Source organism: Panicum virgatum, chromosome 5K, assembly GCF_016808335.1.
Source record: "Panicum virgatum strain AP13 chromosome 5K, P.virgatum_v5, whole genome shotgun sequence".
NCBI classification, from domain to species: Eukaryota; Viridiplantae; Streptophyta; class Magnoliopsida; order Poales; family Poaceae; genus Panicum; species Panicum virgatum.
The window spans coordinates 839,260-855,203 of record NC_053140.1 but is presented as its reverse complement, the minus strand read 5'-3'; the positions used below and the strand labels follow the sequence as shown (position 1 = coordinate 855,203).

The window sequence follows — 15,944 nt, the reverse complement described above, 5'->3', positions numbered from 1 at the left end:
GCTGCCGCCCCTTTTCCCTTTCCATCTTCTTCCTCCCTTTTCCTTCATCTTCCTCTCCATCCTGGATCTAGCGGGGGAGCCCCTCTCCCTGCCTCCCGGATCTAGCGGCGGCCGAACTGGCGCGGCGGCGGTGGGGAGGCGGTGCGGCGATGTCGGATCTGCGGCGGAGCGGCGCCCCCGGGCGGGGCCGGCAGCCGGAGGCGCGGCGGGACCGACGGCGGGAGGCGGGACCGGCGGCGGGAGGCGCGGCGGGGCTGCCGGATCTGCGGCGGAGCGGCGCCCCCAAGCGGATTCGCGGAGGCGCCACCGCCGTCGGGTTGTTTTTTTTTATAATCTGAATAAAAAAATTTTCTACCTCAATTTTTTTTATGTAATTTTTTTTCAATTGATTTTTGCACAAATTTTTCTCGTGAATTTTTTTTCAATTTTTTTCTTGAATTTTTTTATCTGTCTAAATTTTTTTCTCTCTCTAAAATTCCCCTTGAAATTTTTTCTATCTCTCCGAAAATGTTTTCTAAATTTTTTCCTAAACCTTTTTTATTACAAAACAACAAAAACTTACTAAAAAGGGAAAAAACGGTCGGGAGATGGACCGTAGGGAGATCGACCGTAGGAAGCCCCTACCTACGGTCAACCGTAAATTAGCGAGACCCGTGTTGGTTGCATTGTTTTTTATGTGGCCCATCCCATGTGCAACGAACCCACACAGGCAGGGTTGCTGTGTGCATTTCGTCTGCAACAGGGGGTTGCGCTTTTCGTCATGTGTTTCAGTTTGTCTCCCTGGTCTACTCAACTCGCTCGTACCTTGCAAGGGCATTCTTCTTGGTTTGAGTTTGAGGGCACTACTAGTTCATCTGTCGCGAGGGAACGTGACACCACTTGCTGTTGTTGAGAACGACAGAGGAGTGAGGAACTAGTTACTGTGTTCGGCTGGCTGGTGATGTCGGTTGGTGCTGATTTTTTTTGAGTGAAAAATATTGTTGGCTGGTTGGTGATAGTTTTATGCGAGAGAGAAATACCAAACTGTGTGTTATGGCGCGTCAACTGGAGCAGCGAGCAAGGAAAGGCAGCAGCTTTATTTGTCCGAAATTCTCAGTGCAGATACCAACAGTGTTTTTCTCTAGCACCAGTCAGTAGTAATATTTTCTCACAACAAATTAGCACCTGCTTGACTGCAATATCTCAAAGTAGAGATCCGATCCGAGATGTTGCGCAAAGATATACTCCCTCCATACTCAAAATAATTGACGTTTAGGACAGCGACATGGTCTCCAAAACACAACTTTGAATTTTTATTTCTCTAAAATTATTTATCAAAAAGTGATATATGTATACTTTCATAAAAGCATTTTTCAAGACAAATATATTCATATAATTTTTATATTTTCAAACTCAACAACTTGAGTTATTCATGATTTATATTCTCAAGGTTTGACTCAAACCTTGTCAAAAACATCAATTATTTTGGGTATGGAGGGAGTATATGACATGAAGCCTGGCCTTATATGTTGCATACTTGCATGTGTACTATGTTTTAAGCAAAGGTTGTGTTCACTTCTCTCAAACTCCTCCAAACTTTCCAAACTTTCCATCACATCGAAATCACATCGAAACATTAAATATAGCAAATGATCCATGCATGGAGTACTAAATATAGGTAAATAAAAAAATTAATTGTATAGTTTTGATGTACGTTGCGAGACGAATCTTTTGAGCCTAGTTAGCCTATAATATGACAATATTTACCACAAATAAATGAAAAATTCTACAGTATGATACAGTGTCCGATGTGATTTTTTCTATCAGCTTTTCGCGGATCTAAAAACACCCAAAGATAGAGAAAGAGAAGGGTTGCCCAGTAACATTATTGTTGGTTTTGATCTCTGGCACTGTCACTCTGACAGGAGCAAGCATTGTTGGATGCATGAACCGCTGGTGTTGTCGTTTCAGCGAGCAGAGCAGACCACCAGTAGGGTAGGGGAAAAGCAGACTTGGCATTCCGCCTTGTCGTGCTAATCATGCTGCCGCTGAAGGCGGAGAAGAGATGAGGGCTACTACTATTAGTAGAGTAGTAGTGCTCTCCTCTGATCTGTCTGGCAATCATGCTTGCGTTGCGGTGGCTGTGTTTAGTTCCCATGAAAAAGCGCGGAAAAAAAACACTATCATTTTTTATTTATTTGTGGTGAATATTATCCTACTGTGACCTAACTAGACTCAAAAGATTCGTCGTTCAACATACATCAAAACTATACAATTAGTTTTTTTTATTTACCTACATTTAGTACTCTATGCATAAGTCACTTGCTATATTTAATGTTTCGATGTGATTTCGATGTGATGGAAAGTTTGGAGGAGTTTGGGATCTAAACACACCCGTTGTTTTTTTCTGCATTCAGGCCTGGTCACAACCCGTAAACCCGTAAACGCAAAAAAAATATCACATCGAATGTTTCGACACATGTGTGGAGTACTAAATGAAGTCTATTTACAAAACTTTTTACATGGATGAGCTGTAAATCGCGAGACGAATCTAATGAGCCTACTTAATCTATGATTTGCAATAGTGATACTATAGTAACCATCCGCTAATTATGAATTAATCATATATTAATTAGCATTATTAGATTCGTCTTGTGATTTACAACCTATCTGTAAAAAAATTTTGTAAATAAATTTCATTTAGTATTTCAAATTAATAAGATTTCATCGCAATTTTTTTTGCAAAACATCTAAACACAGCCTCATTCAGGGGCTGCAGTCAACGCAAAGCAGAGTAGCAGACGAGACCATATACATACTCCCTCCGTTCTCGTTTCTAGGCGCATGGCGATTTTCTGCTTTTCTGCATATGTAGGGCGCGCCACCTCAAAGTATGGCTGGGCATTCGGGTTACCCGAAAATTTCGGGTCGGGTATTTCGGGTTTCCAAAAATGATACCCGAAATTAGTTGGGGAAAAGAAAAACCCGAAAATTCGGGTACCCGAAAATTCGGGTTCGGGTTCGGGTTTACCCGAATTACCCGATTTTCTCACACTTCACATATGCAACAAAGCAGAGAGGCGACGACGGCGCCCCGCGGCAGGAGACTGGCTCAGCCAGGGCGCCCCGCGGCGGCGGCTTGGTTAGGGACGCAGAGACCGGCCGGGGAGGGGTCGGCGGCGCCTCGGCCAGCGATGCGCCGACGCGGAGACCGGCGGGGGCGGGGTCGTCGGTGGCTCGGCCAGCGACGCTCCGACGCGGAGACCGGCGGGGGCGAGGATGCGCCGCAGCAGGGAGACCGGCAGTCGCGCAGACCCGAGCTCTTGGTCCTTGCCTCCTGATCTGGCGGAGAGATGGAGAGGATTGGAGAGAGAGAGACGGAGAGATGGTTGGGCGGTGAGCGGCGTCCGTGAGCGCCTGAGGCCTGAGCGGCGTGCTGGCGTGGGGCGTGGGGGGTGTTGGCCCCTGGCGGCTGGGCTGGGGGATGAGGTGGGGGGTGTTGTGGGCCTTGGGGGTCGGCAGCTAGGGTTAAGGAATTTGGAAGGTTTGTTGTACTGGGCTGAAATGAGTGAAAATATTTGGGTTGGGCTGTTGTTCGGGTAGTTCGGGTACCGTGGGTTGAAACCCGAATTACCCATAATAATTTCGGGTACCGTGAGTTGAAACCCGAATTAGTGTTCGGGTTTTTCGGGCTCGGGTTTTTCGAGTTCGGGTTTGGGTTTTTCGGGTTCGGGGTTCGGGTTTCGGGTATTTTGCCCAGCCATACCTCAAAGCAAGGGAAGATTTGAGGTGCCGTTGAATACAGACGCATGCGGCCATGCAAGCTTTTGTATCGAAACGTTGCATGCGGCCATGCGCCATCCAAATCTCAGCATTAGGCGAGCTCCAACGGCTCACCGTAAGCCGCCCCCCACCCTACTTAGGGGGGGCTTTGGGGGGAGCGAGCGCTCCAACGGCTCCCCCCACAGCTCCCCCTACGCAGGGGGAGAGATGAATCTCCCCCCACGTATGGGGGGAGTTTCAACTCCCCCTATATTTCTAATCACACCGTTTCTTCGCGATATTAATCCCGTTTGAGCCCCGTAACACAATGATAATGTGTATTATGGCAGTACAAATACTGTATGATTTTTTTAAAATTCAAAAACGTTAATTAAATAGTTAGTTAATGAGTGATAGTATATAGGGGGAATAGATATGGAGGGAATGGTTGGAGAGAAGGAGTTATAGGGGGAGGAATCTTTTGGAGGGAGGTAGTAAAATATAGTAAATAGTACGTTTGGGGGGAGTTGGATGGGGGGAATGGTTGGAGAAAGCCTTATTCTCCACGGCATTAACTTACGCTGCATTAATTCTACACCTTGATATCTGCAATACTTCTTAGAGCCCGTTTAGTTCTCAAAAATTTTTCACTCCCTACAGTATTTTATAACATTTGACCACTAATTTGGAGTATTAAATGTGGATAATTCGCAAAATCCATTCCGCAACCCCAAGCAAAATCGTGAGACGAATCTAATGAACCTAATTATGCAATGATTAGATAATATTGTGCTACAGTAACCAACCTCTAATGACGGCTTAATTAGGCTTAATAGATTCGTCTCGCGATTTTCCGTCCATCCATGTAATTAGTTTTATAATTAAATCACGTTTAGTCCTCCTAATCTTCGATTGAAAAAGTGCTACAGTAACTTTCCCAAAATAATTTGAGAACTAAGCGCGCCTAACACACCTTACAAACGAAAACGGAGGGAGTAATTGCAGTTGCAGCGCTCAATCATCTATCGTAACAACCAATCACTCTACTGCTACCAAAGCTTGGTTGATCATCAATATAATCGAAACACAGAATCACTCGCTCTACTCCAAATTAAACAAGCAGCAGGGCACGCTTGCTATGCTGCCTCATATACATACTTACTTACTACTAGCTTATCTATCTACCTGTCTCCCACCTATCTATCTGGCTATATATCGGCGTCAGCCGTGAGCTCCTCCCACACACGACACGCTCACGCACATCACCGTACCAGCCATGGCAAAGCTTGCTCTCGGCCACCACCGCGAGGCCGCTGATGCCGGCTGCGTCCGTGCGGTGCTCGCCGAGCTCATCCTCACCTTCCTCTTCGTCTTCGCCGGCGTAGGATCAGCCATGGCGACCGGTAACCAACTAACTATACATTCATTAATTGCTTCGCCATGCATGGAATTAATACTGAATAAGCCAGCCATGCGTGTGCGTGCAGGGAAGCTGGCCGGCGGCGCTGACTCCGTCGTGGGCCTGACGGCGGTGGCGCTTGCCCACACGCTGGTCGTGGCCGTCATGGTGTCCGCGGGGCTCCACGTCTCCGGCGGCCACATCAACCCGGCCGTCACGCTGGGCCTCGCCGTCACGGGCCGCGTCACGCTCTTCCGCTCCGCGCTCTACATCGCCGCCCAGCTCATGGGCTCCGCCCTCGCCTGCCTCCTCCTCGCCTTCCTCACCGGCGGCGCGCCCACGCCCGTGCACGCGCTGGCGGCGGGCGTCGGCGCGCTCCAGGGCGTGCTCATGGAGGTGGTGCTCACCTTCTCCCTGCTCTTCGCCGTGTACGCCACCGTCGTCGATCCGCGCCGCGCCGTCGGAGGCATGGGCCCGCTGCTGGTGGGACTGGTCGTCGGCGCCAACGTGCTAGCCGGCGGGCCCTTCTCCGGCGCCTCCATGAACCCCGCGCGCTCCTTCGGGCCGGCGCTCGCGGCCGGGGTCTGGGCCGACCACTGGGTCTACTGGGTCGGGCCGCTGATTGGCGGGCCGCTCGCCGGGCTGGTCTACGACGGCCTGTTCATGGCCCAGGGAGGCCACGAGCCGCTTCCAAGGGACGACAACGACTTCTAGCTGGCATCACATCAGCCAGCGAAAGGGCACGAACTCTCCGGTAGCATCTTGATCCTCGATTCGATTCTGTTGTGGAAGTGACTTTTTTAGAATTTAATAATATTATGCTTTCAGGCAGCGTTTTTGTCGACAGTGAAACATTTAAGATGACTTTGCCAATTTCGAGTATTTGTTGGCCCGGTTTCCAAAAATGCTCTTAGGGGTATGTTTGCCTTTGTAGGGATGAATGTGCATGTGTTGTAAGTATCTGAGTTGTATCGTGAAATCTAAAGAAAATACTAGCATCAAATCAGGATTCAGGCATCATGTAATTCTGTCTGTGCTGGGTATACCTGGGCATTTCTCGGGTCGGGTCGGGTTCGGGTCGGGCCGAAAAAAACCCGGTAGATAAACTCATGGCCCGAGCCCGCCCGTGGCCCGGCGAAAACCCTAAAATGTTGGCCCGAGCCCGCCCGCAGCCTGACCCGACGGCCCGCGGGCCGACCCGCTGACCCGGTAGAAAAACTTGTGCTAAATGCAGACTCCGAAGCAACCGAAGACACTGGGATAGCTAGAATATCACGAGCCATTGCGGCAACCTCTGGATAGCGTGCTGATGCCTTGCTCCAATAGTCCAACACATCTAATTTCTCATTTATGTCTCTGGTTGGCTCAGCCAAATAAAGATCTAATTGTGATTTCTCTTCATGAGTCTGGCGAGAACTCAAAAATGTACCATAATCACTGAACATATCAGCATCTCCACTGCCACCACTGGTTTTATTTGGAGTATCTTGATCAACAGAAGTAACACAACTACCACGGTATCCTTCAAAAAGCTGTTGCATTGTTTTTTGACCGGGCCGTCGGGCCGGCCCGCGGGTTTAATTTTCAGCCCGCACCCGACCCGAATTTTTCACCGGGCTGAAATCATGGCCCGGACCCGCCCGCCGTGTTCCTCGGGCCGGGTCGGGTTTTTTTCGGGTGGGTCGGTCCGGGTTCTTCGGGTCGGGCGGCCCATGCCCAGGTCTAGTGCTGGGTGGGTGCCCCCCCCCCCCCCCCCAATAAAAATAAAATGGAGTCCAATTTGAAGCTGGATATGTAACTTTTTTCCTCAAAGGAGGGGGTATTTTACATTGTCTTAAAATTTAATCATTTTAAATGGCACAAAATAGACAGATAATTTAAGAAAATGTGCAAACCTGTTTAAACGAGCAATTCTCAATTAATTGATTGACTAATTCTCAGGTCAGCAGTGGGCGCATGATGCAATCTGTCATTAACCACGCCACTGAAGAATTGGTGGCATGCGACAAGACAAAAGGGGACCTGCAGGTTAAATAACAATTCATACTCCACGCTAGCTAGCTGAGAGCAACTGAAATCGTCAAGCATTCAAAGAGATTTTATTAATTTGAGCATGTATGCATGGAAGTCCATCAAGTGTAGAACAACAACATCTCCATCTCAGTGCTCTTGTAGATTTTATTAATTTGAGCATGTATGCCGGAGGGAAGTCATGATGCCCCTCTTCCGACGGGGCAGCAGCACCTTTACCTCATCTTTGATGACTGGCCGTGGGGCTACACCATCCGCAAGCTAAAGTTGCCGCATCAGCCGAGCTTGCGTCCGCCTGAGGAGCATAAGCGCTTGCCGCCTCCTTGCATCTGCTTGGCGGCACCGCGTCGTCGTCCCTTTTTCTTCGCCGCCGTTGGCACTAATATCATCTCGGCGCATCCCAGGAATGTCTTTTGTAATTCCCCGTATCGGGGGCAACGTACAGAGAAGAAGAAATCGCAGGTACGCACCTACAACTACAAGAGGACTAGTAAGTGGCCCGTGCTAACGCTACGGCCAACTTGTAAGAACAGAAATAAGCATAGTGACATCAACCAAAACTGAATTGCAACAATGAGCAAACTAAAGCAGATGTCAATGATCTGCTTACACATTTTAAAGATCCCAAACATGTTCAGCTGTTACAAGAAATTCATGACCTGCAAAAGAACGTTGGAGTTATATGAGCATCAATGATTAGGCCATGTCTTAGTTATTTCATCAGATCAGAGGCATATATTTAAATATTTATTTATAATCACCTCCCTTCTAACAGGTCTCCGAGGCAAAACAAGGGATGAATTTTCTGAATGATATATAATGAATTGCTTGTATCTCTTATATCTATATGGATACCATTTCCACCATTCTCTCTTATATCTAAAAAGGAAGCAGGCGAACAACAGGATCCATCGGCTTATTTACATCTAATATGTCTTTAAGTTTTTTCAAACTTAAAGAAATTGGATAAGGCTTGGTGCTCCTAATCCACTCTTTCCTATTAAATGATTTCAACATAATAATGTATGCATCATAATGTATGAAGCTTCTCACCTGACAGTATGTAGGACATCTGATATGAAATCTTTGATGAATGGCACAGATTCGACATGCCCTGAAGATGTTTACAATCCAATCAAACAACAGGAAAACCAGCTCTAAAATGGCTAAAGTCGTCAGCTAACAAACCAGCTCTATAATACATATAGCAGCAAGAAATGTTGGCATGAAACAGTGTTTGTTTGTTTTACAAAACGGCGCAAATCAATCTAGATAACATGGTGAGATGCATAATAGAGAGAAGTAAACAATGTGTTGTATTTGACTCAGAAAACATACAAACAGGAAGAGCTTTTCTGCACTGCAGCAGGGGCTATTTGAAGTTTAGATTGTCATTTTGCAATTGATGCAAAGATGCAGACTTGCAATTGATCCATCATTGCTGCCACAGTGTTTACTGCCACTTGATGTTTGCACCAAGACCCCCAGCATCGAATAGCCTTCAGTAATGCTTGACATAGCCTGTTCAAAAGAGAGAAGTCTGAAAAGTGCAATTGATCCATCATCAGCTAACAAACCTTCTTGTAATGCTTCAGCATGTATACAAGTGATACAAGGGATAAGTTGCAACCAAAATCTGAGCATATAAAGTAAAATTGCTCACTATTGTAATTCAGGTAAAATGTTAACCACACTATTGTAATTAAGGGATACAAGTGATACAAGGGATAAGAAGCAAACAACGGTTAGTGCATAAACCAATAAGCACACTATTGTAATTAAGGTAAAATGTTAACCACATTGGTTGGTGACCTAGATCAAGAAGATTTGATTTCACATGATTGCACGAAACCAGGGTTCTTAACTTCTTATCCCCTAAGGAGCATTTCATCGAACACAAGTTGAGCAGAGCAGCCCCAGAGAGCCCAAACAAGTCAATCCGATTTCTAATGCCATGCAGGCAATGGATGCAATACGCGCGGAGGGAGAGGGCGCCGTAGAGCGCGGTCAGCGCGAGCAGCACACGCGCGGACTCCTTGAGGGAGAGGCCATTTGTCAGCATGCTCCCGTCAGATGGGAGAGGAGGCGGCAGCAAAGCTGCGGCGTTGGAGGCAGCCGACGCAGACGGGAAAGAAGGAGGCAGCCGACGCAGACGGGAAAGAAGGAAGCAGCAGGCGTTGGAGCCCAGTCACCTGCATTGCGCCGCGTCGCTCCGCCGCCGCGGGCTCCCCGCCTCGTGCCGAGCCGGGCCGTGCAACCGCGTCGGGGCTGCTTTCTCCGCCGCGCCCAAACCAAGGCACCGAACCGAGGCCAGAGGCCTCGGCCGGCAACCTGGGGCTGGAGGCCGGAAGTCGGTGGCCGGCGGCTGACACCCGAGCCGAGCCAGCACCAACCCCCCGGCAACCCGAGGCCGCAGGCGGGGCGCGTCCCGGAGGCCGCTGGAGGCGAGGCGCGCGGCACTCGGGCCGCCGGCGCAGGGTGGGTTCGGCGGGAGGCGCAAGGCGGGTTCGGCGGGAGGCGCAAGGCGGGTTCGGCGGGAGGCGAGGTGCTGGAGGCTGCCGGGCCCGCCCCCGAGGCAGATCCGCGCATCGGCGGCCGCGTCCCGGAGGCGGCGGCCGAGTCCTGCGCCGCCGCCGCGGCCGAGCCCGCAGGTGCCGCGCGTCCCGGCGTCGGCAACCGGAGCCGCTGCCGGCGCGCATCCCGGCGGTGGCGGCGCAGGTCGGGTTCGCGGGTGGCGAGGCGCGCGCCACTCGTGGCGCCGGCGAAGGGCGGGTACGGCGGGAGGCGAGGGCGATGCTGGGGATTCGGGGGAGGGAGACGTGCGTGGTTTTTAGAACCGGGAAGGAAAAATCAATAGGAAGCTGGGGTTCGAACCCTGGTCGGTGTGTGCGTGCGCGGGCGTGGGGTGTGGTGGGTGGGTGGGGGGTGGCGGGGCGATCCGCGTTGAAGCGGCGGATCCAAATAACATTGGCCGTAGATTGTGCGTTGAAGCCCCAAGGCATGGATCACAGCCGTAGCTTTTGATGGTTGTGCTTTTCTGGGTAGGATTTGTTGGGTACACAGCCGAGTGGGCATCACAGCGGGGGATAAAATTGCTGGTGGACGGAGCGTTGTTTCTTTGGTGCCTTATAGGATGGAATATGGTGCGGCGGCGACTGACAATCGGAGTGCCTTACTAGCAGTTGATCGTGATGGCCACAGCGGCGGCTGCGGTGGCGGCCAAGGGCTTGCGTAGAAAAGAAAAAAGAAAAAGAAAGGGAACCCCAGGATGACTGGTGACCTTATGGTTCGTAAAGAAATAGCGGCCGTTGATTTGGATATTTTGCAGGAAAGCCCTCCTAGTTTTTAAAAATCGCAACTAAGCATATCTTGTTCCTACCCACGTTAAAATATTTTCCTCCTATACCCTCCACCAAATATTTATTTTGACATGAACAAGAAAAAAATTGATAATCCTATCGGTTTATGAAACACCCCCGCAAGGCGCTTTTGCAATAACCCTCTCACAACGCCCCGAACCCTAACCTCCTCTCCCTCCTTGCCTTCCCGGCATCCTCTCCCTTCCTCTCCTCTCTGTTGCTCCCTGCCGCCGCCCTCTTCTCTCTCCCTCCCCACCGCCCCCCTTCTCCCTCTCCAACTGCCTCCATCGCCCCTCCCCGTTGGTACTCCTCCTGCTGTCCTCCGCTGCCGCCCGCTCCCACAGCAGTTCGAGCTCCTCCCATCTCGGCCTGCGCCGATTCCGATCTTTGCTCCTGTGGTGGCGTGTCTTCCCTGCTGCCACCACCGTAGCGAGCGCGCGGTGACTCCGTGAGGGTGAGCTCCGCCTCCGTCACGGGCAAGATCCGGCTCCGCGCGGGCGAGCTCTGCCGCATCCACCGCGGGCGAGATCTGGCTCTGCACGCATGAGGCCGCCTCAACCGCGAGCGTGAGCTCCACCGCCTCAATCGAGAGCGTGAGCTCCGCCGTCCCCGCCACACGAGCGAGATTCATGGCATCTATAGGGTGCAGAGCTGCAATGCTCCACACTATCATGCAAAAGCTTTGCATTTAGAGTATTACCCAATATGGCAGAACAAAAGGTATTTGCAATTCTTCATAAATAAAGTTTTGCAACACACTTCACTCTGTTCACTTCAACCAGTCAACAATATTTTTCTCTCACACTAAACCAGCACCAGCTACCAGCCAGCCAGTAGTACTTTTCGCTCACAACAAATCATCACCAGCCACCAATCACAGCCAGCCGAACAGAGTGAAGAAAATTGTGCACGGTTGCAAAAATATGAGCATTTATAGTATCTCCAACGGATTACTCATACCCCGTACCCAAAACATACTCTCTCTCTCTCTCCCCATTACCAATAACTATTTTTGTATTTTAGGTAATGGTTCTTACAGTAGACTACCAAAATTCAATCACCAATAATAGGGTAGAGGGGAAATCCCCTTCATTTAGGTGAGAGTGAGGTGTGTTTTGGTGATTATTAAAAAATTATAGGTAATGGGGATTGGATTGGTAATATGCTGGAGCACCTCCATCACCAAAACATCAATTTTTTTGATATTAGGGAGAGGGATGGGTAATCTGTTGGAGATGCTCCATCGAGAACAAAATATATATGAAAAATAGCATGGACAAGAAACTAGGGTAAGAATGTAACTGTAAGACCAAACACAGCTTAAATCTCTGATGGATTTATCTAAACAACTTTTGAAAATATTTGCATGAATACACACTATATATCCACGCCAGCTTGCAGGTCCCTCGTTGTTGGCGTAGCCTCCTCTCGCGTCCCCTCGCTTCATTGGGTCTGTTTTTTTTTTCTGAACATTTTGATTGAAGTCCATCAAAATGCATGTGGGCTGCTACTGGTTGGTGATATCTTCAGTTTAACAACAAGCTACATTTGTGAGCGTCTGTTCACTTTTAGTTTGGATGCAGTTGCTTTTAAGAAAGAAAGAGAAAAAAAATCAAAAGCTAGAGGTTGAGCCATCGGGTTCCATATATATCTTATGAGGTACATTCATCGATGAGCAGATTCAGAGTGAGGTTTGACTGAAGAAAATTGAAGGCCGTACCGTGCGAGATTTTAATTTCTGTCAAATTAAAGTTAAATTAACCCGGAGGACATCATGTTTGCACGCACGGACGGACGTGACACCAGCTAATAATAAAGCAAACGGCGACCAAGCATGCCAAACAAAACTTACCTGCGGCGGCGTACGGTTGGTTAGTTGCCCATGGTTATCGGATCAACTTGCTTGACACTTAATTTGACAGCATAACTGATGATCTGACTCGGTCCATCTATCAGCAGACATACAGCCAAGCAGCTAGCCCTGCCAATAATATCTATCTCTGCCTGGGTTGGGTATGTATAGTGTGGAGGCCAGCATGGAGTAGTGAGCTCCGAAAGTGCCTTTTGCTACTCCTGTTCCGATCGCGATCCCTGTGATAGTTTCCTGTAGTAGGCAACTAACAAATTAAAAAGGTGAATCAATGATCTGAGTTGAACATGCATACACAAGTATGAATAATGCATGCATGCATGATCGATCGGCTCCAAGCAGCAAGCAATGCATGCATGCAAAGTGGATCTACCTATCATCAACCGTCAAGAACTGATCGATACATGCAAAAGTAAAGTGAAACCAGTAAGTACTAGCACGCGACTGTTGCACCACATGTTGCCGCCGTTGCCCGTACATGCACAATGCAATGCAAGTTTCCTCTGATCTCTCAACAATTAGCTAGCTAGCAAATTAAGCTAGTGATACAATTTTCCACTTCATGATCGATATGTATATGATTTGCCAGGTTGCTTGCATTGCACTGGCACGCCCTTGCACGTACGGCCCAAAATTAAGATTTATTTTTTGACTTAGCTTATGATGATGATGTTGAGATACTACTTATAACAATGCAAAAAAAGAAGAAAAAAATCCTCTTCATTCCTCTCTTGCGTGCCTATATATACACACACGCTAGCAGTAGCGGCAGCTAAGGCTTTTCTTTCACAATATAACCCGGCCGCCTATTTGTCAGTTCCATCATCAGTGCGTGCAGTGTGGCGGTGATCGATATACACATCCATGGCGAAGCCTGCACTGGGCCACCGCGGCGAGGCGTTGGAACCGGACTTCTTCCGCGGCGTCCTCGGCGAGCTCGTCCTCACCTTCCTCTTCGTCTTCATCGGCGTCGGGGCCGCCATGACTGCCGGTATACACGCGACGCGCTAGCTAGCTAACAACTTAATTTGAATAGAGTACTTAAAACTACTTCATTCGTTCCCAATTATTAGTCATTTTGATTTTTCTAAATTCATAAATTTTACTATGAGTAGTACGGCCATTCATTGCATTGCTGGGAAATTAAATCTAGATCGAGTATAGCGCGCTAGTACGTAAGTATACCCGATCCGTACATGCACTGCACTGCATGCATGCAGGGGCGAAGACCGGCGACCTGACGGCGGTGGCGCTGGGCCAGGCGCTGGTGGTGTGCGGTGCGTGATCGCGACGGCCGGGTTCCACATCTCCGGCGGCCACGTGAACCCGGCCGTGACGCTGTCGCTGGCCGTCGGCGGGCACATCACCCTGTTCCGGTCGGCCCTGTACATCGCCGCCCAGATGCTGGGCTCCTCGGCGGCCTGCATCCTGCTCCGGTGGCTCACCGGAGGGCTGGCCACCCCGGTGCACGCGCTGGCGGCGGGCGTGGGCCCCGTCCAGGGCGCGGTGGCGGAGGCCGTCTTCACCTTCAGCCTGCTGCTGGTGATCTACGCCACCATCCTGGCCGACCCGCGGAAGCAGCTGCTCCCCGGCGCCGGCCCGCTGCTGACGGGGCTCCTGGTCGGCGCCAACTCCATCGCCGGCGCCGTGCTGTCCGGCGCGTCCATGAACCCGGCGCGGTCGTTCGGGCCGGCGGTGGCCACGGGCGTGTGGACGCACCACTGGGTGTACTGGGTGGGGCCGCTGGCCGGCGGGCCCCTCGCCGTGCTGGTGTACGAGTGCTTCTTCATGGCGCCGGAGGCCCGCACGCACCAGCTGCTGCCGCAGGAGGAGTAGCTATATATTCACGTACTACTGCACTGGATCCATCGGAGGGGATTTATCTGTCATCTGCTGGCTCTGTCGTCGTCGTCTCTGCGTGTATGCTGTGTGGGTTTTGATTTGGACGGCCTTCAATATATTCACGAGCATGCGTTTCTTTGATTCTTTTCTCCTTCTCGATCATTCTCTTCATGCTAGCTTTCTTTTGTTTCAGAAGCGCACGGCGGCTTTAATTTGTTGTCATGAAAATTATTATCGCAAATTTCATTTTGTGTGGATGCATGTATTTGTATTGTGCAAATGGTTGATTGGGGTTTTTTGGTTGTTCAATGTTCTTCTCTTTCTTTATGTATGCATGTAGAGTATATATATATGTACAATAATAAAAAATGATGCTAGTAGAAACTAATTTGTTCAATTTTTTTTGATTAACTAGCTAGTTTGTTCTAAACTATGCATCGGTCACTGCACGTATATGTTAGCTTTAGCTAGTTTGTTCGTCAGGCTTCTCAGTATGACGATGGCATGGCAGTAGGTTGTACTAAAAAGATGTACCATCTCGCGGGTGAACCTGAAGAGGAAGAAGGTCCAGGATACAGACACCTGCGAGGTCTGCAACTGCTCGCCTGAATCTGCTGATTTCCGGTTGCTCTTTCTCCCAAAATTTCTGGAGATACATCGGCTGGGATCCATCTGCCATTCCCCCATTTACTCAACTTTGGAAACTAGAAGCTCAGGGTGATGCTCCTACCCGATCACTGCCCACAATGGTCCTCCTCTGCTGCTGGCAATTGTGGCCCTTAGATCTGTCACATTGACAGCCTGCAGTGTGCTCGAGCTCAATTTTTTTTTGGTCACCGGGAGGGGAGAGGGTCCCCCACCTGAATTTCATTCATTCATTGGCCCTGAATTGGCCCAGCAGATAGTTCAAAAAGGGGTTACAACATTGTTTGTTTGGTGTTTACATTACGGAATCAAATAAAGTGCACCATGATGCGCCAACAGAGAGATCACTCTGCGGCAGTCGATAGCTCCAAAGTCTTGCCTCTTCCTTTGCAGCCCGCAGAATTGTACCAAGGGAGTCTTGTTGTTGGCGGAAGATGACATTGTTTCTTCGCTTCCACAATTGCCAGCAGCATAGCAGGAGGAAGGTGTCGAAGTGCTTGCAGGGCAGGAGCGCCGGCGGCTGCAGCTGTGGGAGCAAGCTTGGCGCCATGTTGTCAGGGAGCTTAACTTGGATTGTGTCCCAGAAGGAGGTTGCAAAGGGGCAGTGGAACATGATGTGTGCAGCTGTCTCCTCGCCGCTGTTGCAGACCTCACACACAGCATCGGTCAAGACATGCCTACGCTTCAGATGTTCCCGGCTCTGAACCCACTCCTGAACAAGGAGCCAAGCAAAGAACTGCACCCTAGGAGGCGCCCGGTTGCGCCAAATGAAGGTGGCAAGTGGGTTCTTGGTGTTCTGGGTTGACCGCAGCATCTTGTAGAGCACCGATGTGTGCAGTTTCCCTCTGGAATCCGCGAAAGGGCTCAAGCGGACGTCGGGCGTGTCAGTGGGTGCCACAGCAGCAATGATGTCCGCGATTTGCTCCAGTTCATCCTGCGCGACGTTGGAGAGCCTGGTCTCAAGCACGTGATGTAGCCCGGTCATGGCGACCTCTGCAACTGTCTGATTGTCTCTCTTGCAATGACTGAGTAACGCCGGGAAACGATCAGCAAGAGG

At 49.8% G+C, this 15,944-nt stretch overlaps 1 protein-coding gene, 1 long non-coding RNA gene and 1 pseudogene across 7 annotated transcripts; 2 read left to right on the top strand and 1 right to left on the bottom strand.

Moving 5' to 3' along the window:
• Nucleotides 1-4,830: 4,830 nt before the first annotated feature.
• Nucleotides 4,831-7,782, top strand: LOC120705491 (aquaporin TIP4-4). 4 transcript variants are annotated; one of them, XM_039989836.1, is made up of 3 exons: nucleotides 4,831-5,144; nucleotides 5,211-5,894; nucleotides 7,082-7,782. In XM_039989836.1, exons 1-2 carry the CDS (start codon nucleotides 5,018-5,020, stop codon nucleotides 5,852-5,854), a joined length of 771 nt encoding a protein of 256 aa, XP_039845770.1. In that variant the 5' UTR covers nucleotides 4,831-5,017; the 3' UTR covers nucleotides 5,855-5,894; nucleotides 7,082-7,782. The 4 variants fall into 4 exon arrangements, with proteins under 4 accessions (XP_039845770.1, XP_039845769.1, XP_039845771.1 ...); XM_039989835.1 differs by lacking the exon at nucleotides 7,082-7,782 and adding an exon at nucleotides 5,969-6,160 and having other exon boundaries at nucleotides 4,842-5,144; XM_039989838.1 differs by lacking the exon at nucleotides 7,082-7,782 and adding an exon at nucleotides 5,969-6,160 and having other exon boundaries at nucleotides 4,859-5,144; nucleotides 5,229-5,894.
• On the bottom strand, nucleotides 7,218-9,692 carry LOC120705493. Of its 3 annotated transcripts, none has more exons than XR_005687988.1 (4): nucleotides 9,364-9,692; nucleotides 8,510-8,711; nucleotides 8,225-8,285; nucleotides 7,218-7,830 (listed from the first exon to the last, which is right to left on the bottom strand). It is a non-coding gene; the product is annotated as an uncharacterized LOC120705493 (long non-coding RNA). The 3 variants fall into 3 exon arrangements; XR_005687987.1 differs by having other exon boundaries at nucleotides 8,510-8,692; XR_005687985.1 differs by lacking the exon at nucleotides 9,364-9,692 and having other exon boundaries at nucleotides 8,510-9,314.
• Nucleotides 9,693-12,866: 3,174 nt separating this feature from the next.
• On the top strand, nucleotides 12,867-14,528 carry LOC120710398 (annotated as a pseudogene).
• The last annotated feature ends 1,416 nt before the right edge of the window (nucleotides 14,529-15,944 follow it).